The following is a 26,982-nucleotide window of genomic DNA, read 5'->3' on the forward strand; positions in this document are numbered from 1 at the left end:
ATATTTTCTGTTGTATTTTTTTGACTTTATGTTTTTTTACCCCATATGCAGGGACGGCTTGTTCAATAGGGCGATATGGGCGACGCACTGCCAAACGGGAAAAGGAAGGGATTTTTTTTCTAATCAATTATAAAAAAATAAAAAATAAAAAAAATTATATTTTTTTTTAATAAATTTATAAAAAATTATATCACGGCAACAGCAGTTATCAGTGTTCACGTCTGATCTGCCAGCCACTAAATGTCAAATCAGGCTAAAGTCGTGCTTCAAATGGCCCCGCCCGTTTTTTGGGCGATTTCAGTCAGGTTGAAAATCGCCCAGAAGTCTCTCATAGCCTGTCATGTAAAATCTATTTTTTTCACATTTCAAAGCTTTCAATACATTCTCTATGGGTGTCTGTGTGCATGCACTTACGCGCTTTCGTCATACGTGACGTAACGTTGAACGTAACTAAGACAATGGCGGCTATCAGCGTCTATGTTGCGACCTGCAGTGTGGCGTTATTTTATGTTTTTAATTTGTAGACTTAGTTTACAAACATTCTGCAAACATTCTGCTTTGGACTGATCTTCGGTTTTGGACTGATCTTGTTGATCGTGTACATACCCGCTACGAACGGACTAAATAATGAAAACGCTGCTGGCAGAGAGGTGGAGCCGGCCACCTTCACCCTGGTCAGAGCGGACCGCGATCCTGGTAAGAGAGCGACTGTACCCCGACATTGAACTGCTTTCTGTGTCATTGAACCTTACTATTGTTGATAAAACAAGTTTACTGGAGAACGGAGAAAAAGTAGAGACTTTTGGACAAGGTGGATAATTGTATAATATAAGGCAGTTTATTCAGAGGTAAAGATATCTGCAATCGCGTTCACGGACCCGTTCGTCAAACTCTTAGGGAGCTATAAATCAAGCCCCATTACTTACCATATCAGATAAGAGAAATTGCTGCAGCTACATATATTTTACATCCTGGCCCTACATAGTTCACTATTTGCATCACTTACCAAAATATTACATGTGGTCATATATGCTTGGAAAGTGGAGATGCCATAGAACGTCAAAAAAGTAAACATTGCTGGAGACACATTGCGTTTGCTAGCGAAGAGATTTGTTGTGGCAAATGAACTTGGGCTGGGAATTGCCAGGAACCTCACGATAAGATATATGCATCAGCATTGCGAGTCTCATGATTCTATACGTATTGCGATTCGATACTGTGATTTTATTGCGCACCATATGTCTGTTGCAGAGGGATCAGAAAGCCATGAGAACGAGTTTTGATCAGTCATGGAAATAAAAGTGCTGAAAACAAATTGGCTCCCAATGTGAAAAGATTGAGAACAAGCTATGAAGGAACAATAATGGTGTTTTGGTGCAGGTACAGCCAACTAGCGCTAAAATATTGCGATATTGTCAATACAGTATATCGTAAAGTATCACTATGTAACTCGATTTCTTTCACCCCAATCCCTCAAATTAACGGTAAATAACTGAATTGTTTGCCCCACATTTAGCTAAGATGATTAGCTAGCCAGCTAAAATGTTTTATTTAGTTAGCAGTCGCATCTACAATAGTTTACTGTCAATAACATGTCTCCAAAAATGACGTGGTGTCTCCAATTGTGTTGACATTTTACAATTGCAATGCGCATCCATGAGTATCCACTTTCTGTAGCTCAGCTGGTAGAGCATGGTGCTTGTAACGCCAAGGTAGTGGGTTCGATCCCCGGGACCACCCATACACAAAAATGTATGCACGCATGACTGTAAGTCGCTTTGGATAAAAGCGTCTGCTAAATGGCATATTATTATTATTATTATTATTATTATCTGAAGAGAGCCCCGAAACATTGTGTGCAGACATTTTATGCAATAAATGAAGTAGGTTCAATCTAGTAGTTCTGATCTTCTGATTGGTCCTGATGAGTTGGGCGAGGTCCCCTCCAGGCTACTGTCACTGTTGCATTGGCTCTGAGTCGGGTTCTCTGTCTTCAAATGTTCAGCCTAAGAGAGGGGATTTTTTGTGTGTGTGTGTGTGTGTGTGTGTGTTTAACAGTGATGATGTGTGTGTGTGTGTGTGTTTAACAGTGATGATGTGTGTGTGTGTGTGTGTTTGTGTGTGTGTGTGTCCTCAGAGCAAGAACTCGTGAGTTGGAAGAACTGAGAGGCCTATGGCGTGGGTGTTGTCCTTGGCCACCTGCTGACAAGGCTGACAAGATAGGACCCTTTTGTCCATTGTTATTGGATAGGAACATAACTTATAACCAGCTCCTGACCTAAATAGATCTTAGCACAACATTTTACTCAACATATCATATTCCATATTCACTATAACAAATATATTTACTACGACATTAGCAAGAACCGCCACATCCTCAGCCGGCTAATCCAGTGTGTGAAGTTTTGCGGAGTGTTTGAGTTAGCTTTGCGAGGCAAAGATGAAACTGAGGGCTCCACCAACCCTGGTAAGCCAACACTTTTGAGATCAGTCAATAAATGCTTCTGGTATTGACTTATATGCTGCCCCTGTCTTCATGTTGTTGCTGGACATATCTTTTTTTAAATGTGTGTAGGTCACCTAAATCATCAGAAAAATTGCCCCTCCTGAGAATTTTTTCAGGAGCCGCCACTGCCCATATGTAACTGTGTGTTGTTGTTTTTATCGCACTGCTTTGCTTTATCTTGGCCAGGTCGCAGTTGTAAATGAGAACTTGTTCTCAACTGGCTTACCTGGTTAAATAAAAATAAATAAAATAAAATAAAAATAAAAATCCTCCAGTGTCCCGCTGAACACTCAGCCCAACAGATATTGTATATGTACAGCAGCCTCAGCAGGCCATGATAGGAACCTCTTCATGGGGCCATCCACTGGGAAGCACTACCAATTAATGCATCTCTTCTGTTATGGAAAATCAACAAAACTGGGCCTTTCTCACAGCCACAGGCCTCCCCATTACACCAATCAACAAAACTGGGCCTTTCTCACAGCCACAGGCCTCCCCATTACACCAATCAACAAAACTGGGCCTTTCTCACAGCCACAGGCCTCCCCATTACACCAATCAACAAAACTGGGCCTTTCTCACAGCCACAGGCCTCCCCATTACACCAATCAACAGAACTGGGCCTTTCTCACAGCCACAGGCCTCCCCATTACACCAATCATCAGAACTGGGCCTTTCTCACAGCCCAGCCTGGTCTCATAGACTAGACATAACATAGATAAAAGTAAATCCGGGACACTGAAATTAGTATGATATGTTATGTTTGGCATGGTTACGTAAGACTGATGGCTACTTAACCTTTTCACATTTGATTTCCAAATATCACTAACAGAGTTTTTTGATGCACGTGATGTCAGAATGCACACACTGTTCCAAAATGTGATTGTTACACAACAGGACAGTTAACCCGTGCTGCCCTCAAGCCAAGGCACGCTGCCTGCTAATTATCTATAGGCTATGTTTCAATTTCTCAATTTCTAATGATTTTAGAACAAGTTTTATTTTCTAACAGTTTGAATTGAGGTGTGTTCCGCCTCCTCATTAATTCACATAAGAAGTAGCCCATTTCACTGTTGTGGACAATTTATGTTTGAGGCTTTACTGAGCCGGACAAAGACGGGAGCCCAATCACTTCCCCAGATCAATGTATGCAGACATTTGCACATCTCTAGTCAGAACAGGCCTTGCACAAACTTTTCCCCTTGGCACATTTTCTGGCTGGCGTTCGCATTGCCTTCATTGTTGATTTCCTTACAAATAATAACTTTGGACATGTGTGCGTTCCAATCAAAGTAAGTGCCTTGTTTTCAGTATATCGTGTTGTCATTTCTACTGTAGCACACCATATGTATGTATGGAGCATCATGTATTTACTGTTTTATTCACATGTTTTCAAGTACTGGTGGCAAATCTTGCATTCCGATTCTTGCATAGATCGTTCAAAACAATTTTTCCCAGTCGGAGCTCGTTTTTTTTCAGAGTTCCCAGTTGTCTTGAACACACTGAAGTCAAAAGTCTGATATTTCCGAGTTCCCAGCTCCGAGTTCCCAGTTGTTTTGAACGCGGCATCAGATTGTAACTATGGTACCTCAGGGTTGCTAGCTCAGACCCCCCTACCAGGGGTTTTATTTTTATTTAGCTTATAAACTTCTCCTGTGTTTGCCCCACATGTATTGATAAATCCCCCATCATAGTAATATTTCCTGCATCATATCCCCTCACGATACCTTGCCCCATTTCTACGCCCCATGGACTTGAAAACCCCCCAGAAATTAAATGAACCCCCCACCAACCCCCCTAAAATGGTTTCATTGATATCTGGCAACCCTGTTTAGCTTCCACACTATGGTTAGGCTAGGCAGTAGGCTTGTATTTGGGGTGATGATCTGTGAGGTGATAACATTTTATTTGCTTTGTGTTTTGTCAAAAACTTTAAACAACTTGTCAAGTCATGTGCTTCGGTTCTTGTATACACTATAACAAGTACATAGAAGATTTGTAATATGCTGAAAAGTGATCTTTGACTTTGACTTTGTTTATTTGCATCTTATAGTGAATGGCATTCTGGGATTAGGGAGTTCTCTCTTGTCAAACATAAATAAACATGGCTGCCATCATATAGAATTTAGCTGCTGTTAGCTTAGCTGACACGCATCTCTTTTCTAAACAATATTACATTTCTCCCTTGTGCTCACCAGAGATGTGGTACATATTAAACAAGTCTAGCTGTTAGGTCGCTAACTTATGTTTTGTTTTTTGTCAGCGCAACCTATTATTTAGACTGGTTTATGGAATGAGTTTGGCTGTGGATGTGTTCCGTGTGATGCTTGGATGATGAAGTTCGCATTTATCTTTTACAATAAAAAGTGACATTGATGAATAAAGTTGTGAAGACCTTTATTTCCCATCAGTACAAAACATTGTTTAGATGCTTTTCAGACAACAATACTGTTTAGACGCGTTTGTTGCATCATATGTTCTGTTGCTTCTGTTCCAATCACATATTTGCGATGGTGTGCTGCAGGGACCACTCATCAATCACAAAGATGTGATCGTACGCGTCAAAGGGTTAACCCTTTTAGATAACCGTTCCCCTAATCCTAACCTTAACCCTTTAACCTAACTCCTAAACTTAACCCTAACCTTAACCCTAACCCCTAACCCTAACCCCTTGCCTAGCTAATGTTAGCCAGCTAGCTAACGTTAGCCACCTAGCCAGCTAGCTAGAATGAGTAACATATCATACGTTTTTCAAATTCGTAACATATTGTATGTTTGTAAATTCGTAACATATAACACGAATTGTAATTCGTAACATATCATACGAAATGGGTGATTGACATCCACAAATTAATACATACCATATACGAAATGTAACATATCATACTAAATTGAGTGTCTCGGATTTACGTACAGAATCATATGAAATGCCCTGAGACCAGGTTGCACAGCCACAGGCCTCCCCATTACACCAATCATACAACTGGGCCTTTCTCACAGCCACAGGTCTCCCCATTACACCAGTCAAAAGGCACGTGTGATGAGGTAAGGAAACATTGGGATTTCACAGCAGTTCCCTCCACCAACTTCGATCCACGGCAAACAAAGCTAAGTCTATGAAAACCACATCAAATGGCCATGGCAGGCTAGTGATGTCAGAGCTCTTTTTTTGAACATCAAGTGGATGAGGTTATGAACATTTGTCCAAGGTTAGCTGGTTGACATTACAGCAGTTAGTTCCACAAACTGCAGGGTCTTAGTTAATTGCATTTTAATTGAGATATTAATTGAAGTGTCATTAAATTCAGTAAAATAAATAGTTTTAACATTGTTTTATCCATAAGTTTAAATATTCAATTCACATCTAGAATCATATTATTTAATTTCAGATTCTAAATTGTATCTAAAAGATACAATTGTAGGACACACTGTTGCTGTTAAAGCCCTCACAAGATCTATTTACTATGAACAAGGTAGTGATAAAACATGAACCATTTTGTGATGACTGCGGCCTCGTCGCTGTTAGACAAACCATATCATGTAAAGCGATACACTGTCAATATCTTTAAGAGCATGCTTTATGCAATCAAAAAAGCAAAGTCAAATTGAAATCCGTGCCAAAATACAAAGGCGGCAGGGATTGCTGTAAAAGGAATTCCAGTGTGCACTATGGAGGCTCTGAAGGGACAAAAAACAACCCCAGAATGAAAATATTGGTATGTACTCTGATCTATTTCTGCTTCCCTCCCTGCAGCCTTTTTAATCGTGCATCCCTACCCTTACAAGAGCCCCCTGCTAGAGTGGGAGGCTGGGTGTGATGTTTACATATAACACTAGAACCACCACTTACAAATGAGTCCCGCTGGGTATATCCTCAGTCCTGGGACCTCAATGGGCACTGAATAACTCCTGGCAACACATGTAAAGCTCTGAAAGTTGACACACCCATGGTCACGGGATGCTGTTGTACTGTATGTGTCTCCCGTAAAGGGACAACATATATCAGTCTTCTCATAAGAAACACCATAGCTGGGCATGGGGATCTTTTCTTGTAGGTGTAACAGGCTGTGTGTCACAGAATAGTTTGCCTGAGAGAATGTGGTAAATGGCTTTTTATGCTGTATATCAAACTATACATGTTTAAAAACATACAGTTTAATACACAGCACCAAAGCAATATCCTGTGTCTTGAGCACCTGATCCTGTGTCCAGTCAGTCCGCGTTTACAGTAGATAATATTACAATCTAACTAAGATTCATTTATTGTCCTTTTTCACAGTGTTGTCAAATATTACCTACAGTACGTGCATGTCCCTTCACTGTTTTCACTTCTCTAAATTGTAATGTTTTTGGAGTATTGTAAACCTTCAAAATATACAGGAAAGACCATTATAAAACATATATAATTACCATCATTTGAATAATTTCATAATGTGAAATGTTGTATAAAGACGACAGGATCAATAAAGCCAATAATTGGATCTCATTACAAAACAACACAATACTGACAGCACAGTACACATTATTAAAGCAGTATATTTTCATTTTCATCAGAAGTGAATTACATAATAAAAACAATCAGACACTTTAATCACATAATCAGGGCCAGTATTCTTAATGATATATTTTATACATCTCATCATCATCTATATACTTTTTTTTTAATTTCAAGTTTAAGTCGACTGATTTTAACTTTACACTGGATGTTTTCTTTTTTTTCCCTATTGATAATATTCTTAAATTCCAATCACCAAATCCCAAACATGATTTCATAGATAAAACAAAACACTAAACGAACATGTTTAAACGAATAAAAGACAGACAAGCTCTAAACTACTACTTTAATACTTTATAAACCTTAACATCAAAAAACTTCTAAAGGACATTGTTTTTATTATTGATGTAAGATCAGAAAAATGTATTTCATAAGTTGAAGATAAGAATAAAAACTAGATGATTTTGTTGCAATTAAAAATACAAATGTTTAAAATGTTACATTTACAAATGGTAAAAGTACAATAAAAAAATATTTAAAAACAGCTGTTGGCTATGAGCTTTGATGCATACAGTAAAATCAGTTAATTATGCAGGTCTTCATGGAAGGAACTACCACATTTCAACATGTTTCATGAATACATGTGTTGCGGCGAGACAGACACTATTGATTCTGGTCTGTGTCAATCAGTTCTGCTTTACAGGCCATGGCACAACAAACTAATCAAAACATATTTCAAAAAAAGCAATATCAAATGTTAGAGACCAAAAAATGTCAAGAAATTCAAATAATTGTATATATGAAAAGGAAACACAGATATTATATGTGGACAAACTTTGGGACCCTAAAGACCAATGAGACATACTGAAATTGAGAGACAGACTGGGTGTCTTTAATACCCTTCAGAAGACATTTGATGTGGTATCATGTGTTTTTTGTCAAATTCAATAAACCATACAGTAGTAATTTTACATGACATGATGAAAGTGACAAATTACTAGCTAATTCCTTCATAAAGTAGAAACAGTTATTTCTATCATGCATGAGAATGATGCATAGAGCCAATATAAACCATATCATCAACCATATAATCAACCATATCATCAAAACACCATAATCCCCTCCCATAGTTCTGTTTGACAACAGATCATGTCAAGACTCTATGTTGCTCACTTCTAGCCATCAGGCTCCAGGTAATCCTCGTCATCATGGATCTCCAGGCCCTTGGGCTTGGGTCTCTCATGGACCTCTGCAATCTCCTCTCTGGTCTCAGCTGGCGTGATCATCGACACCACATCATCGTAGCTCTCCTGTTGATCTTCCTCCACCTCGTAGGTAACATGTTCTGTAAAACATTTAGTACAGAGCAGCACATAAAGAATAATATAATATAAGCTATTTAACAGACGCTTTTTATCCGAAGCGACTTGCAGTCATGCGTGCATACATTTTTCGTATGGGTGGCCCCAGCGGGAAACAAACCCAAGACCCTCAGCGTTGTAAGTGCCATTCTCTACCGACTGAGCCACACAGGACCAAAGACACAACACATTCAGGTACGTACGTATATAACTGAGCTGGGCCTTTATATTACCGTGGGTAGCAGCAGGTCCAGCCCCTGGGCCTGGACTACTGGTTCCATCTCCTCCACTGGATAAGGGTTGAGCTGGGACGTTCTCCACCTCAGCAATGTCATCGTAGGACAGGGATGACGCAGCACTTCGCCGGCCATTCTCCTTGTCTCCGTCAATCTCTGATCCTGTAGGAACAGCAATACAGAGAGGGATGTGATGATACAGCAACAAGGCACTTCATTATACTAGGACAGCTACAGTGATCCCCCCTTATCATTAAAGTAGTTATCCCTTCTGTCATCTACAGTGCCTTCGGAAAGTATTCAGACCCCTTGATTTTTTCCACATTTTGTTACGTTACAGCCTTATTATAAAACGGATTAAATTGTTACCCCATAATTACAAAGCAAAAACGTTTTTTCTTTTTTTTTAGCAAATGTTTAAAAAAATACAAAACTGAAATATTACATTTACATAATTATTCAGACCCTTTACTCAGTACTTTGTTGAAGCACCTTTGGCAGCGATTACAGCCTCGAGTCTTCTTGGGTATGACGTTACATGCTTGGCACACCTGTATTTGGGGAGTTTCTCCCATTCTTCTCTGCAGATCCTCTCAAGCCTGTCAAGTTGGATGGGGAGCGTCACTGCAGAGCTACTTTAAGGTCTCTCCAGAGATGTTCGAGGTCCGGGCTCTGACTGGGCCACTCAAGGACATTCAGAGACTTGTCCCGAAGCCACTCCTGCGTTGTCCTGGCTGTGTGATTAGGATCGTTGTCCTGTTGGAAGGTGAACCTTCACCCCAGTCTGAGGTCCTGAGCAGGTTTTCATCAAGGATCTCTCTGTACTTTGCTCCGTTCATCTTTCCCGCGATCCTGGCTAGTCTCCCAGTCCCTGTGGCTGAAAAACATCCCCACAGCATGATGCTGCCACCACTTTGCTTCACCGTAGGGATGGTGCCAGATTTCCTCCAGACGTGACGCTTGGCATTCAGGCCAAAGAGTTCAATCTTGGTTTCATCAGACCAGATAATCTTGTTTCTCATGGTCTGAGTCTTTAGATGCCTTTTGGCAAACTCCAAGTGGGCTGTCATGTGCCTTTACTGAGGAGTGGCTTCCGTCTGGCCACTCTAGCATAAAGGCCTGATTGGTGGAGTGCTGCAGAGATGGTTGTCCTTCTGGAAGGTTCTCCCATCTCCACAGTGGAACTCTAGAGCTCTGTCAGTGTGACCATCGGGTTCTTGGTCACCTCCTGACCAAGGCCCTTCTCCCCTGATTGCTCAGTTTGGCCGGGCGGCCAGCTCTATGAAGATTCTTGGTTGTTCCAAGCTTCTTCCATTTACGAATGATGGAGGCCACGGTGTTCTTGGGGATCTTCAATGCTGCAGAAAGGTTTTGATACCCTTCCCCAGATCTGTGCCTCGACACAATCCTGTCCCGGAGCTTTTGGTTTTTGCATGCTCTGGCATGCACTGTCAGCTGTGGGACCTTATATAGACGGGTGTGTGCCTTTCCAAATCATGTCCAGTGAACTGAATTTACCACAGGTGGACTCCAATCAAGATGTAGAAAAATCTCAAGGATGATCAATGGAAACAGGATGCACCTGAGCTCAATTTCGCATCTCATAGCAAAGGGTCTGAATACTTATGTAATTAAGGTATTTCTGTTTTTTAATTTGAATAAATTAGCAAACATTTCTATGCTTTGTCATTATGGGGTATCGTGTGTAGATTGCTGAGGAACGTTTTTCATTTAATCCATTTTAGAATAAGGCTGCAACATAACAAAATGTGGAAAAAGTCAAGGGGTCTGAATATAAATACTATATCATTTTTTCGTTGATATATATATATATACACTGCTCAAAAAAATTAAGGGAACACTAAAATAAAACATCCTAGATCTGAATGAATGAAATAATCTTATTAAATACTTTTTTCTTTACATAGTTGAATGTGCTGACAACAAAATCACAAAAAAATTATCAATGGAAATCAAATGTATCAACCCATGGAGGTCTGGATTTGGAGTCACCCTCAAAATTAAAGTGGAAAACCACACTACAGGCTGATCCAACTTTGATGTAATGTCCTTAAAACAAGTCAAAATGAGGCTCAGTAGTGTGTGTGGCCTCCACGTGCCTGTATGACCTCCCTACAATGCCTGGGCATGCTCCTGATGAGGTGGCGGATGGTCTCCTGAGGGAACTCCTCCCAGACCTGGACTAAAGCATCCGCCAACTCCTGGACAGTCTGTGGTGCAACGCGGCATTGGTGGATGGAGCGAGACACGATGTCCCAGATGTGCTCAATTGGATTCAGGTCTGGGGAACGGGCGGGCCAGTCCATAGCATCAATGCCTTCCTCTTGCAGGAACTGCTGACACACTCCAGCCACATGAGGTCTAGCATTGTCTTGCATTAGGAGGAACCCAGGGCCAACCGCACCAGCATATGGTCTCACAAGGGGTCTGAGGATCTCATCTCGGTACCTAATGGCAGTCAGGCTACCTCTGGCAAGCACATGAAGGCCCGGCAAAGAAATGCCACCCCACACCATGACTGACCCACCGCCAAACCGGTCATGCTGGAGGATGTTGCAGGCAGCAGAACGTTCTCCACGGCGTCTCCAGACTCTGTCTCGTCTGTCACATGTGCTCAGTGTGAACCTGCTTTCATCTGTGAAGAGCACAGGGCGCCAGTGGCGAATTTGCCAATCTTGGTGTTCTCTGGCAAATGCCAAACGTCCTGCACGGTGCTGGGCTGTAAGCACAACCCCCCACCTGTGGACGTCGGGCCCTCATAGAGTCTGTTTCTGACCGTTTGAGCAGACACATGCACATTTGTGGCCTGCTGGAGGTCATTTTGCAGGGCTCTGGCAGTGCTCCTCCTGCTCCTCCTTGCACAAAGGCGGAGGTAGCGGTCCTGCTGCTGGGTTGTTGCCCTCCTACGGCCTCCTCCACCTCTCCTGATGTACTGGCCTGTCTCCTGGTAGCGCCTCCATGCTCTGGACACTACGCTGACAGACACAGCAAACCTTCTTGCCACAGCTCGCATTGATGTGCCATCCTGGATGAAGTGCACTACATGAGCCACTTGTGTGGGTTGTAGACTCCGTCTCATGCTACCACTAGAGTGAAAGCACCGCCAGCATTCAAAAGTGACAAAAACATCAGCCAGGAAGCATAGGAACTGAGAAGTGGTCTGTGGTCACCACCTGCAGAACCACTCCTTTATTGGGGGTGTCTTGCTAATTGCCTATAATTTCCACCTGTTGTCTATTCCATTTGCACAACAGCATGTGACATTTATTGTCAATCAGTGTTGCTTCCTAATTGGACAGTTTGATTTCACAGAAGTGTGATTGACTTGGAGTTACATTGTGTTGTTTAAGTGTTCCCTTTATTTTTTTGAGCAGTGTATATATATATATACACTACCAGTCAAAGGTTTGGACACACTTACTCATTCAAGGGTTTTTCTTTATTTTTTCTATTTTTTACATTGTAGAATAATAATGACTACATCAAAACTATGAAATAACGCATATGGAATCATGTAGTAAGCAAAAAAGTGTTAAACAAATCAAAATATATTTTATATTTGAGATTCTTCAGATAGCCACCCTTTGCCGTGATGACAGCTTTGCACACTCTTGGCATTCTCTCAACCAGCTTTATGAGGTAGTCACCTGGAATGCATTTCAATTAACAGGCGTGCCTTCTTAAAAGTTAATTTGTGAAATTGCATTTGAGCCAATCAGTTGTGTTGTGACAAGGTAGGGGTGGTATACAGAAGATAGCCCTATTTGTTAAATGACCAAGTCCATATTATGGCAAGAACAGCTCAAATAAGCAAAGAGAATTGACAGTCCATCATTACTTTAAGACGTGAAGGTCAGTCAATCCCGAGAATTTCAAGAACTTTGAACGTTTCTTCAAGGGCAGTCGCAAAAACCATCAAGAACTATAATGAAACTGGCTGTCATGAGGACCGCCACAGGAAAGGAAGACCCAGAGTTACCTCTGCTGCAGAGGATAAGTTCATTAGAGTTAACTGCACCTCAGAAATTGCAGCCCAAATAAATGCTTCACAGAGTTCAAGTAACAGACACATCTCAACATCAACTGTTCAGAGGAGACTGCGTGAATCAGGCCTTCAAGTCAAATTTCTGCAAAGAAACCCCTACCAAAGGACACCAATAATAAGAAGAGACTTGCTTGAGCCGATGGAAACACGAGCAATGGACATTAGACCAGTGAAATTCTGTCCTTTGGTCTGATGAGTCCCAATTTGAGATTTTTGGTTCAAACCGCCGTGTCTTTGTGAGACGCAGAATAGGTGAACGCATGTTTGGCTCCCACCGTGAAGCATGGAGGAGGATGTGTGATGGTGCTTTGCTGGTGGCACTGTCTGTGATTTATTTAGAATTCAAGGCACACTTAACCAGCGTGGCTACCACAGCATTCTGCAGCGATTCGCCATCCCATCTGGTTTGCGCTTAGAGTGACTATCATTTATTTGTCAACAGGACAATTACCCAACACACTTCCAGGCTGTGTAAGGGCTATTTACCAAAAAGTGATGGAGTGCTGCATCAGATGACCTGGCCTCCACAATCACCCAACCTCAACCCAATTGAGATGGTTTGGGATGAGTTGGACTGCAGATTGAAGGAAAAGCAGCCAACAAGTGCTCAGCATATGTGGGAACTCCTTCAAGACTGTTGGAAAAGCATTCCAAGTGAAGCTGGTTGAGAGAATGCCAAGAGTGTGCAAAGCTATCATCAAGGCAAAGGGTGGCTACTTTGAAGAATCTCAAATATGAAATATATTTTGATTTGTTTAACACTTTTTCGGTTACTACATGATTCCATTTCTGTTATTTCATAGTTTTGATGTCTTCACTATTATTCTACAATGTAAAAAATTGTAAAAATAAAGAAAAACCCTTGAATGAGTAGGTGTTCTAAAACGTTTGACCTGTAATGTATATATATAGTTTATTAATTACACTTCTGATAATTTAATGGATGTCATGCTGTGGAGTTGTTTTAACAAAAAAGGATGGAACTCACCATGGCGATTCAAATCTCTCATTTCCATTGGTCCAAACTGTTCATTTTCGCTGGTCTCTACGTCCTCATAGTCTCCACTCTCAAAAGCAGACTCTTTTCTCATTGAGAATCTCGCTGGATTCAGAATATTATACTAATCAAAACATCAGTGTCTCTCCAAAGCATACATATTAAGAACATATCTAAATGTTTTCACATATTCCATAACATTTATTTCAATGTCACTTGATGTTTCTAGTGTAGAACATGCTGTTAAAGTGCTCACTGACTGCCCTCCAGTGGTGGCACAATTGTACAAATGCATTTGTAATGTGTTTAGGACATAGAGATACAGTGCCTTGCAAAAGTATTCATCCCCCTTGGCGTTTTTCCTATTTTGTTCCATTACAACCTGTAATTTAAATGGATTTTTTTGTGGATTTCATGTCATGGACATACACAAAATAGTCAAAATTGCTGAAGCAAAATGAAAAAAATTACTTGATTCAAAAAATGCTAAAAATAAATAATGGAAAAGTGGTGAGTGCATATGTATTCACCCCCTTTGCTATGAAGCCCCTAAATAAGATCTGGTGCAACCAATTACCTTCAGAAGTCACATAATTAGTTAAATAAAGTCCACCTGTGTGCAATCTAAGTGTCACACCATCTGTCACATGATCTCAGTATATATACACCTGTTCTGAAAGGCCCCAGAGTCTACAACACCACTAAGCAAGGGGCACCACCAAGCAAGCGGCACCATGAAGACCAAGGAGCTCTACAAACAGGTCAGGGACAAAGTTGTGGAGAAGTACAGATCAGGGTTGGGTTATAAAAAAAAATCTGAAACTTTGAACATCCTACAGAGCGCCATTAAATCCATTATGAAAAAATTGAAAGAATATGGCACCACAACAAACCTGTCAAGAGAGGGCCGCCCACCAAAATTCACGGACCAGGCAAGGAGGGCATTAATCAGAGAGGCAACAAAGTGACCAAAGATAACCCTGAAGGATCTGCAAAGCTCCACAGCGGAGATTGGAGTATCTGTCCATAGGACCACTTTAAGCCGTACACTCCACAGAGCTGGGCTTTACGGAAGAGTGGCCAGAAAAAAGCCGTTGCTTAAAGAAAAAAATAAGCAAACATGTTTGGTGTTCGCCAAAATGCATGTGGGAGACTCCCCAAACATATGGAAGAAGGTACTCTGGTCAGATGAGGCTAAAATTGAGCTTTTTGGCCATCAAGGAAAATGCTATGTCTGAAGCAGACCCAACACCTCTCATCACCCCAAGAACACCATCCCCACAGTGAAGCATGGTGGTGGCAGCATTATGCTGTGGGGATGTTTTTCATCGGCAGGGACTGGGAAACTGGTCAGAATTGAAGAAATGATGGATGGCGATAAATACAGGGAAATTCTTGAGGGAAACCTGTTTCAATCTTCCAGAGATTTGAGACTGGGACGGAGGTTCACCTTCCAGCAGGACAATTACCCTAAGCATACTGCTAAAGAAACACTGAAGTGGTTTAAAGGGAAAGATTTAAATGTCTTGGAATTGCCTAGTCAAAGCCCAGACCTCAATCCAATTGAGAATCTGTGGTATGACTTAAAGATTGCTGTACACCAGCGGAACCCATCCAACTTGAAGGAGCTGGAGCAGTTTTGCCTTGAAGAATGGGCAAAAATCCCAGTGGCTAGATGTGCCAAGCTTATAGAGACATTCCCCAAGAGACCTGCAGCTGTAATTGCTGCAAAAGGTGGCTCTACAAAGTATTGACTTTGGGGGGGGTGAATAGTTATGCACACTCAAGTTCTGTTTTTTTTGTCTTATTTCTTGTTCGTTTCACCCCAAAAAATATTTTGCATCTTCAAAGTGGTAGGCATGTTGTATAAATCAAATGATACAACCCCCCCCCCCAAAAAATCAATTTTAATTCCAGGTTGTAAGGCAACAAAATATGAAAACTGCCAAGGGGAGTGAATACTTTCGCAAGAGGACTCATCACGGATATAACCCATTTTAGCATGGACATTGTCATTGAGGGCTTCCACTATTTTAAAGTAGTCAACTGTTTGGGGATTCCTATGAATTGGGATCAATCAGCCAATGAAGAAGAAGAAAATTGACTACTTTAAAATGGAGATAGCCTCAATGGCGCTGCCCATGCCATCACAGACGCTATAATGGCACAGATACAAAGATTGGTTTTATATCTATGGTTTAGGATCGATACCACTTTAGGATAATTTCCTAATTGTGACAGAGCTACACAGATACACAAATTATTACAAAGGTGTCCTTCAATTTGGCTATTGTACTGTAAGTGGCTTTAGTTGGTAAATCCCTACAGTATTATTATCAGCTGTTGAAATGACACTTACCTTTGAACCTGGTTACAAAGCGTCTTCGTAGGAAGAGACAGAGGGCGGCGACCATGACCAGAGACAACACTCCGAGGGAAAGACCAACATACAAGTTGATGGGGATCGGATCAATGGGCTTTTTGACTTGATAACCTGAAATCATATTAAGTGATTGGGGAGAAATATTATAACTTAAGACATAGACCGTACACATTTTGTCCATCTTAGATTTTAGGAAAAGAGTGTCTTGAGTTTTACTAAGATGACAAAAGCAATTCTGAAGAGTGAGAGACATCTTTGCCATTCTATAGCTAGATAGACCCCTACAGTTATCAACATATCTGAAAACAAGGTTACCTCCCACAAGCTACTTCAAATAAAATCAAATCAATTGTTATTTGACACATGCGCCGAATACAACAGGTGTAGACCTTACAGTGAAATGCTTACTTACAAGCCCTTAACCAACAATGCAGTTTTAAGAAAAATAAGTGTTAAGTAAAGAATAGATAAGTAAAAACTAAAAAAATCACAAATCACAAATAATTAAAGAGCAGCGGTAAAATAACAGTAGCGAGGCTATATACTTACAACCTGAAACATTGGAAATTAGCACTTTGAACAACTAATGGTGGTGTGATCATTGTAGTACCTCCACAGTATATTACATCAGGTTTTTCACAACGCTTCTCCTTGAGGATGCAGTGCTCTAAATCTGTATTGTCAGAGGAGCATTGGAGAGATGTCTCTGGTGTTTTTAGTCCTTTTTCCTCATCTGACTTTTCAATCAGACCCGTTTGGAAACGTCGAGGACTGCCACAGTTCAGCTTCTTGCAAAGGAAGTCAGCTTCCTTTGAAAACAAATCCGGTAGACATGCCGACTCCCAGGTCCCTCGATAAAGTATCTTAATTCCCCCTCCGCATTTCTGAGTTGAATTGAATTTCACAGCACCTGAAAAATAAATGATGAAGTTGCACCACTTACTGCACTGCTAACCTCTGTTATGGAAACATCACTACTGTATTAACCACACGATTAGTTACCGCTTGTCATGTACACGTCTTCAAAGTTAGTATTTAACTCTTACCTGCACACGACACAGAAACCAATCCTCTACCACACTTTCCTTTCGTTGTTTTGCACTGCCCAAGATTGGACTCTGAGCCGCTGCAGCTGACAAAATATCCATCAGCTCGACGTCCTTTGTTGGTTTCTTCGGATGAGATTCTGTTGCTACACTCCTGCTCTTGACATGCTATTTTGGAGTGACTGTCATCCCAGTTATCATAACACACTGGCAGGTTATTTAACATCACCCGCCCAGAGCATTTACCTGGATCTCCCAGGCTTGCTGTGAGAATATCTATGGGGAAACATAGGTGTAAGAATATATAAGCGCCTCAGTCCTTCAGCAGTAACATCAATTATATTGTCAACTTAAATACCACAACATTTATTTGGTATTATAAACTGGGTGGTTCGAGCCCTGAATGCTGATTGGTTGAAAGCCGTGGTATACCACAGGTATGACAAAACATTTATTTTTGCTGCTCTAATTATGTTGGTAACCAGTTTATAATAGCAATAAGGCACCTTGGGGGTTTGTGGTATATGGCCAATGTACCACGTCTAAGGGCTGTGTCCATGTATTACGTACGTCCCAATCATATCTCCCTACTCCATGGTAGGAGTTTCAGTCTTTTCCTTTCAAATCAGTGAAGGGGAGTGAACAAGTGCGTACTTTGGAATGAAGGGGAGATAATTGGGACATCGCCCCTGTGTTCATAGATATTGTGTTCATAGGATATCACGTGGGGTCTAGGGCTCATTATGTATGTGTTTCTATAGGACAGCAACTAATGTTGTCATTTTGGATTTTGATGATCAACCATTAAAGATATGCGGAGGCAAAAATCACACCATTATCAGTGAGAGTATTTGGAATTACTTGTCTTGTACAATTTAATTATTTGATCACTATCTCACCGAGGCACTTTACGAAGAGCGGCTGGTTTTGAGAGGGCCCGTCGTTTAGTTCACAGTCCCAGATGCTGTTGTTCTTGCCTTTACAGCTGTACTTCTTCCCCCACCAGAGATCATGATCCTCTGCATTCTCCATAGTTGTATGGTTTATGTAGGCTCCACAGCCCAGGTCTGTGCACAACACCTTGCTCTCTGTCTCAGTCCAACCATCGCTGCTGACAGCCCAGCCGTGTGCTCCACTGTACACAAACACTTGCCCCTCACAAGCCCCTTTCCCTAGCTTCAACACCATTCTCCTCCATTCTGTGAAATAACACAAGGCACAGTGAAGGTTAGACCAAGTTAAACACACAGCAACGAACGTGCAGCAGGTAACCTAGCAGTTAAGAGCGTTGGGCCAGTAACTGAAAGGTTGCTGGTTCAAATCCCTGAACCAACTAGTTGAAAAATCTGTGGATTTACCCTTGAGCAAGGCACTTACCTCAAATCTCTCTGGGTAAGTACATCAGCTAAATTAGGAAACCCTCAGGCAAATACGTATTCGGATGGCAAATACAGTGTTAAGAATGCAAGGGCCCCAAACTATACTTTTTACAAAAGACAAACTAGTTATTGTGTACATAATGACTTTCATATGGAAATTGGGAATATAAAAAAATATATAGCTATTATTATACACTTTAAACAATATATTCTCTCATTTTGACTCCGGTGTTAAAAGCATAGAAATGAACAAAATACCAGAGCATTGGAGACCACCGAAGGAACATTGTTTGTTGTTGGTCTGAGTAAGTGTAACTCCACACTCTGCCGAAGAACTGCTGTTTGCACTACAGCTGAGGCCTGACACAACAGCATCACTGCTTGCAGGTGAAGGGCCAAAGAACGAGAGAGGTTTGACAGCGTGTCCACAACCCTGCTCTCTGCAGATAGTGTTTCGGACATCTTGGTTCTGGAGGGCAGTCTCACAGACAGGGCGCCAGATTCCTTGGTAGAACATCTGTACGTTGCCTGAGCATCTATCTCTATGATACATTAGCCTGGCCTTGACACTTCCTGCATTGGAATAATCACATCAAATGAAAAATGATCATGCATCAGCAAAATAATGTGAGAATAATATTACATAAAAATAAGGATTTAATGGAAAACAGGGACTGCTACATGATATTACCTGAGCAAACAACATAGGCTGGCTTGTTCTGACAGTAAGACCCATCAGTAATTTTGACCATGTTGCACTGACTGATGTTAGTTGTCTGCTGGGTACTGTGCACACTGCCAATAGTGATTTTGTCATCAGCTGACTGTGATTTTGTCTTCAGGTAGGACAGAGGATAGATGGCTGATCCACAATGGAAGGCTTTACACAACATGTTGGACTTATGCTCCGTCCAGGCATCCTCACAAACACCTCCACACATTCCGTTGAGGCACACATCCACCTTTCCCCAGCATTTCCCCTCACCTCCAGCGTCATCTTTCAGGCTTACTGTTTTACTACCTGTCAGGGCAAAGCAGAGATCAGGAGGAACACCATGAAGACCTACTATTATAATTATTATCAAATTATTTCCATCACCTGTATCATCATATACAGTTATTCTCCTTTGAAAAATAAAATAATCAATCATTAGAAATAGAGAGAGAGAGAGGAACGGGATGTACAATGTTTTGTCAATAGAATGCTGTGTACCTGAGCAGACGACAGAGGCTATACTGTGGTTCGACAGACGTTCACTCCGCTCGCAACCAAAAAGGGATTTGTTCGTTGGCAGGCATTTGTACGAGTATTTCCACAAATCAGTGGTTCCACTAGCATTAACAACGCTAGTGGATTCAAAGTTAATTGAGGTAGCATTCCCACAGTCCATCTGTTGACACACCACTGTGGCAGTTTGACGATCCCAAGTGTCGTTGGACCCAGACAGCCAGTAACTCTTCCCAGCTCGCTCTATGCCCACCTTGCCAGAGCAGGCAGAGTCCCCCATCAGGAACACCACCCAACGCTCTAAACAATCAGAAGAAAGGCAGGGAAAGGGTCCACACATCAGTAAAACACATGTAATCCTAAACAAACCATATTCAACTGCAGCATTAAAGCAGCAAATGGTTCTATTTGGGTAAACTAACTTGACATGACAAACTGTAAAGTTTAATATGCATATATTTGTTGTATCTATTTCATGTGTACGAGAAGGAAAACGACAGATACCTTGGCAGATTAACATCTTATTTTTCTCCTGTTGTTGTAGTTGTTGTTGCAGTTTGTTGGTTGGCTTGATACAGCTAGAGATAGATGTCGAGCCACTAACACAGGTCACTTCAATGTCCATTACTGGACTATTTCCTTGAATGAAGGAATCAGTACCAGGAGCAGCCACAGCATCACCACAATTCAGTTCTTTGCACATCACTTTTGAGTTTTCCTCCTTCCAGTTGCTTTCACCGACGCTCTTCCACTTTCCTTCATACTGAATCTCTACTCTTCCAGCACACCTTCCAGGGCCATCTGACAAACGCACTTTCACACTACCTGGAGAACAATGTCAGGGGAAAAGAGTATGAAAAACAATTTATATTATTCTAAGTATTAATAAACCTACAATTTAGCACATTATACATGCAAAAAATTTGAAGATTATAAACCAATGAGAAAGAAGAAGAAACCCGCACACTGCTCTTGATTGTGTCACTGCTCTTGATAGTATCACTGCTCTTGATAGTATCACTGCTCTTTGAGGGCCTTGAGGCCACTACATAAAGCTTAATAAAGAGCAGTGATAATAGTAAGAGCAGCGATACTAGCAAGAGCGGTGATACTATCAAGAGCAGTGATACTATCAAGAGCAGTGATACTATCAAGAGCAGCGACACTATCAAGAGCAGTGATACTATCAAGAGCAGTGATACTATCAAGAGCAGTGATATTATCAAGAGCAGTGATACTAGCAAGAGCAGTGATACTAGCAAGAGCAGGGTGCGGATTTCTTATTTTGTCTCATCTTATTCGGCTGTTACCATGGCACCTGCAACAAAGATGACTCAGATGTGCGATTGCCTTTTGAAGATTATAAACCAAAAATCTACTTCTTTAGAAATGGCATTTGAAATGATCAAAACACTGGTAATAGTTTTCCACATATTTTTCATATCGTTGTAATTCTATAAACAATACTGAAAACAATCCTACTGCTCTCGAGTTTCCTGTGTTGTGTAATGTATAGTACCTGAGCAGATGACGTTGGCTGTTTTGCATGGGGTTGAGCTCTCTAAGTGATTGGCCAGGCAGTGCCACAGTGAAGCCTCAGAACCTTTGCAATCTACTTGGTCATGCATTCTACCATGCTGGGGTTGACTCCCAGAGCTGACTGACACAACCTCTCCACAGCCCAACTCTCGGCACACGACTTGTCCATCATTTTTATCCCAATCCTTAGAACACACAGCCTCCAGTGTGCCAGAGTGGTTGAAGTGTACTGACCCAAAACAATGACTGACACTTCGGTCATCTTTCAACAGGGATACGTTGACTTCGTCTGAAACACATTGAGCAATAATTCTCAAAAACTCATAGAAAGTTATTCTTAGCTTTTTCTCATGCACATTGCTTTAGACAAGGCGCAACCATCTTTTTTTTCTTCTCAAAACATACAGTATTTGGACATCGTATAAATTAAACAAATGCAATAAATACATTTTACTCTGATATTATTTTCTCTTTTTAAGATTGCCTTTTTAAAGCTTTGCTCATGATTCAAAACCTTAGAACATTTGTGAGTTTTGCCCAGAGAACACTGTGAACTGTCTCAACGAATGAAAAATTGACCTCTCGGAGAGCTTTACCTTTACAATCTAGTGAGATGTTTTTGGAACCATCACAGACCATGCGTTCCTGACTATTATTGGTGCCACACCGCATGTGTGAGCACAGATCATCGATTGATTCGTTCAGCTTGTATTGGCTTTGGCATACAGGTTTCCAAAACCCATCGCCATCATCCACTTCCAACTCTCCAGAACAGACATTGCTTCCACCTTGTAGACGAAAGTTGTGATGATCTGTTTGACATAAATCATACGTTTTTGTAATTTCACCTCAAAGGTAACAGTAAATGTTCCACTTTTATAAAATGAGTTGACATAGACAGTATATGTTGTTAAATTAGTAATATCAGAAGGTAATCATAGTGCACAGGCAGATACCAAAAACGGAACTTTGATACATATACATTGACATTTGAGTCATTTAGCAGATGCTCTTATCCAGAGTGACTTACAGTTAGTGCATTCATCTTAAGATACCTAGGTGAGACAACCACACATCACAATCATAGTAAGTACACTTTTCCTCAATAAAGTAGTTATCAGCAAAGTCAGAGCTAGAAATGAGGAGGGTGGGGGGGTCAAGTGCAAGTGTTGGTTCAGAATTATTATTACGTTTATTATTATTATTATTTTTAAATGTGGGGGGTGGGTCGAGGTGAGGAGGCAGATTATTTAAGATACTCTTTGAAGAGGTAGGGTTTCAGGTGCTTTCGGAAGATGGGAGGGCCAAGAGACCAGAGGTGGCAGAACGGAGTGCTCGGGTTGGGGTGTAAGGTTTGAGCATAGCCTGAAGGTAGGGAGGGGCAGATCCCCTTGCTGCTCCATAGGCAAGCACCATGGTCTTGGAGTGGATGCGAGCTTCGACTGGAAGCCAGTGGATAGATGCATGCACATCTTAAACTATGTGTTCTGATGGTCCAGGACTGACCTAACAGTTGGACATGATAGGGCAGTTGGTCACCCACCACCTGTTCAAATGTCCAATACATTCGTATTGGATATGTCACACTAATTGCTCCTTGCGGGTCGCCGTCAATAATGGCTGATCCCTGGCTGCAACCCCACTCTCCTTGGCTGTCTCAGGGGGAGTTGGGATATGCAAAAAACACATTTCCATTTCACACCTCACAATCGTACAGGTTACCCACTTGTACATGCACTGAAACAGGACAAATATAAGCACCCCCTATTTAATCTTAAAATATGCGCCTTACAAGAAAATATTCACAGCAACATCTTGGATGCCATCTAGAACCTTAACACATTTCCACAGTGTCAAATTGGCACCCCTTGTATAGGTGTGGTCAGCAGTATTGTGTGATAAGATAGAGGTAACTGCCCAAAACAAGAAAACACCAACATAAAGTGTCTTAACAGGGCGTTGGGCCTCCACGAGCCAGAACAGCTTCAATGCACCTTGGCATAGATTCTACAAGTGTCTGTAACTCTATTGGAGTGCTGCGACACCACTCTTCCATGAGAAATTCCATCATGTGGTGTTTTGATGATGGTGGTGGAAAACGCTGTCTCAGGCGCCGCTCCAGAACAGCCATGGCATATGGTTTACATTGTTTTCATGCTCATCAAACCACTCGTGCCCTGTGGATGGGGGCATTGTCATCCTATGGGGGGCATAGCCATGGTTTTATCCATGACCCTAATCATGATGGGAGGTTAATTGCTTAATTAACTCAGGAACCACAACTGTGTGGAAGCACCTGCTTTCAATATACTTTGTATCCCTCATTTACTCAAGGGTTTCCTTTACTTTGGCCGTTACCTGTATCTTCATCTTATGTTCACTGATGGTGCTGTGTGCTGATAGGCAGCAGCAGAGCAGGGCCACCAATAACATACAGTTCCACTAAGACCTCCACTAACTGTATATACAGTTCCACTCAGCCTGGTCTCATAGACTAGACGTAACATAGTAAAAGTAAATCCGGAATACACAAATTAGTATGGTAGGTTACATTTGGTATAAGACAGATGGCTACTTAACACAAAAATGAAAGTAGGGTGGTTGGTCAGGGTGGATGGGAAGGCGTATAACGTGAACATCTAGCAACCCAATGGTTGTGAGTTTGAATCTCATCACAGACAACTTTAGCATTTTTGCTAATTAGCTACTTTTCTACTACTTAAAAATAAAATAAAAAATAAATAAAAAATAAATAAAAATAAATAAATAAATAAATAATGTATGCACTCAATAATGTAAGTCGCTCTGGATAAGAGCATCTGCTAAATGACTAAAATGTAAATGTAAAATGTAACCCCAAAAGTGAAGGGTGAAATCTGCAAACAGTTAGCCACTAAAGCACCTTAATGCATCACACATACAGCGTGAGAGTTATATGAAACAATTGTGATTACAGCATAACATAGTGATTGTAAGATCAATGACTGTTACCAGTGAATGTGGTGAGGTGAATGTGAAATACTTGCCTGAGCAAATCACGGCGATACGTTCTGTACACATCTCTACATCCTTGGTTAGACATTGCCAGATATGTTTCATATGCTCATCGCTGCTGCACTGCAAATGTTTGAGGTCGCCAGTTTTTGCCTTTTGTGAGAACATTCCGGCTGCTGGGAGACGCTTAGATTTGCCACATTTGAGATGTTCACACACAAGGTCAGCCTGCCGTTTATCTGAACCAGAGGTAAAGAACAGACATGTGTTATGACCCAAGGGCGAAAACGTGGTGTAGATATTGGGGGAGATGAACAGTGGACGGGGGTCCCGGGTATCTCCCCGGAATTTGTTTTGACAATTTAAAAGCATTTTCTGCAACTCTACACAGTTTGAAATGACTTACAATGACTCTCTTGAGGGTATTTTGAGGGGTACATGGAGGGATATTTTGAGGGGTATATGGATGGGTATTTTGAGGGTTACATGGAGGGGTACTTTTGAGGGGTTCATGGAGGGGTATTTTGAGGTGTATATTTTGAAAACACAGGATAAATGGATAGGAAAATGTGCAGTTTCATGATGCTATTCTTATGCTATTCTTCACATTTTCGAATGAGGATGAGAGAATATTTTTGCAGTTTTTAAAGCTAATTTCCTGCTCCTGTACATACACATATTGCCATGAGGCTGAGTTAAAATGATGCCGTTTTAAAGTAACTGACCAGTGAAAATCTCATTTCAAAAAGTTAATATTCTTTTAACTCATACCCAAATAATGTTGTGGACTCCTATACTCATATTTGTGGCCAAATCATAAATTGGAGAAAGCCCCCCCCCCCCCCCCAAAAAAAAAAAAATGCTTGCTATTTCCTCATAGAGGATGAGCTGGCCAACTCGCATTAATATTTTTTATGACCGGTATACAGCCACACCATTCTGTTGTTGGGGTATGCCCACACCATTCCAAACAAATCCTGTGAAATGAAGTCAACACATACTGGAGGAGTTACTGGCTAGCTACAAGTGGCTAGCTTAGCTAATGAACTAGCTATGTTGGTTGCGGCGTGCATGACCAGAATGACACATTGATGAACCACCAAAGGCACACCCCATTTCTGTTTGAAAATTGAGAAGAAGGAGGATTTGGACCAATTTTTGTGCCCGAAGCTGATTTCCTGCAATTCTATACATTTTGCCATTGCTTATGATGTGTTCATATGCTATCTGGGAGGGGGGGTGTCCGAACTCCAGGGTGCCCCCAACCCCAAGAAGATTAAATACAATTTTACCTATGTTACAACCATCACAAAAGGATTGTTTTCACCGCTTGTACAGTCTAGCCATACTTCTTGAAATACATTGTATAAATAAAGGAGAAGAAATATCTTCAAATGAAACTACTTGGATAATTGACACATTTCTAGTTTTGCTATTCACTACCTAAAAGAAAATGTGGATGGTGATTGCTTGCACCTAACTAAGCATATACAGTAAGTTCTAATGAAATATAATTGTTATCAAATGATATAAAGTCTAATTAGACTTTATATTAACAAAAAATTACATGGGTCCCATATTGTAAAGTAGCCTATTTGTTAAATCGTAATTTATAATAACACAAAATCATTAGCCTAACATGATTAATTAACATTTCACCCCATGCGAATGGTAAAACTAAAAAGTAGGGTATTTATTGTTAACATCAGAGATCAAGTTAACAAGTGACAAGTAGTAAAGATGTAGCTCTTACCCCATTTCGGATCACAAAAGTAGCCCGTTTCGTTGACCTTTGAGATTTTCTGGTATCTGAGAGTTCCAGCACATCTAAACCCAGGCAAACTCTCAAGCGCAAGATGAATCTTATCTGACGATAATAAAAAATAAAAAAAGACTTGTGAGGCTCAAAATGTAATTCAAATGCTTCATTTTGTTTTTAACTTAATGCAAATACTGTACAACACAAAATAAAATCCATATTTTTCAATATTTGAGTTGACAATCAGATGATGTAAAAAGTATTTTTGCTAAATATCAAAGTTAGTAACATGACTTTTTAAATATCGGCATTGGGTATACCATATCGGCATTGGCTGTTGTGACAAATAAAATATTGAGGTGTCAGTGTTAGCCAGCAATTAACATGTAGTAAAATATCCAACCTGATAGAATTACCAATACACAACAGAACATGTAAATAACTTAAAAGTACACTTACCCGAACATGTGATTTTTTTTACTGTATCCTTGGTATAGGAACTTATGTTCCACCCTGGAAAACTGCATTTCCATAGATACGGCTCATTTCCATTGCATTCCAACTCGTTCATCCATGTGGTAAGATTAACCTTTTTCAATATGATATCTTTGGAGCCATTGGATGTCCCACAGCCGATGCTCTTGCAGATTACATTCTCATTGTTCTTGTGCCATTTCTGGTCACCAACAATACCCCATATCCCACCATGGAAGATTTCAACATAGCCCTCGCATGGACCATCCCCACCCTGCAGGATCAACCTGTTTTCCACTGCACAGTAAAATAGATATTATACTATTAACCAGATCTGTGTTCAAATGCATGTGTGTTGATGATCTTTTTTTATTTAAATATTTATTTTCTGTGTATTTGAGTATGTTTTAATAATGAGGACCAAATCAACTACTTCTATTGGAAGTATTTGAAAATATTTTGAGATAATATTTGAAAGTATTTTCAAATACTTATTTCAAATACTTTTTTTAAATACCT

General features: G+C 40.8%; 1 protein-coding gene and 1 long non-coding RNA gene across 3 annotated transcripts; both read right to left on the reverse strand.

Moving 5' to 3' along the window:
- Positions 1–7,519: 7,519 nt before the first annotated feature.
- Positions 7,520–22,042, reverse strand: LOC121546053 (antigen WC1.1). 2 transcript variants are annotated; one of them, XM_041857058.1, is made up of 13 exons: positions 21,833–22,042; positions 21,217–21,525; positions 20,202–20,522; positions 19,683–19,997; positions 19,161–19,490; positions 18,728–19,042; positions 17,990–18,289; positions 17,091–17,366; positions 16,655–16,954; positions 16,021–16,155; positions 13,653–13,766; positions 8,596–8,760; positions 7,520–8,346 (listed from the first exon to the last, which is right to left on the reverse strand). In XM_041857058.1, exons 1-13 carry the CDS (start codon positions 21,906–21,908, stop codon positions 8,177–8,179), a joined length of 3,126 nt encoding a protein of 1,041 aa, XP_041712992.1. In that variant the 5' UTR covers positions 21,909–22,042; the 3' UTR covers positions 7,520–8,176. The 2 variants fall into 2 exon arrangements, with proteins under 2 accessions (XP_041712992.1, XP_041712993.1); XM_041857059.2 differs by lacking the exons at positions 7,520–8,346; positions 8,596–8,760; positions 13,653–13,766 and having other exon boundaries at positions 16,042–16,155; positions 16,594–16,954.
- A 2,226-nt stretch (positions 22,043–24,268) lies between these two features.
- On the reverse strand, positions 24,269–26,756 carry LOC121546054. Its single transcript, XR_005996334.1, has 3 exons — positions 26,449–26,756; positions 25,984–26,097; positions 24,269–24,469 (listed from the first exon to the last, which is right to left on the reverse strand). It is a non-coding gene; the product is annotated as an uncharacterized LOC121546054 (long non-coding RNA).
- Positions 26,757–26,982: the final 226 nt, after the last annotated feature.

Source organism: Coregonus clupeaformis, chromosome 30 (genome assembly GCF_020615455.1).
Source record: "Coregonus clupeaformis isolate EN_2021a chromosome 30, ASM2061545v1, whole genome shotgun sequence".
Taxonomy (NCBI): domain Eukaryota; kingdom Metazoa; phylum Chordata; class Actinopteri; order Salmoniformes; family Salmonidae; genus Coregonus; species Coregonus clupeaformis.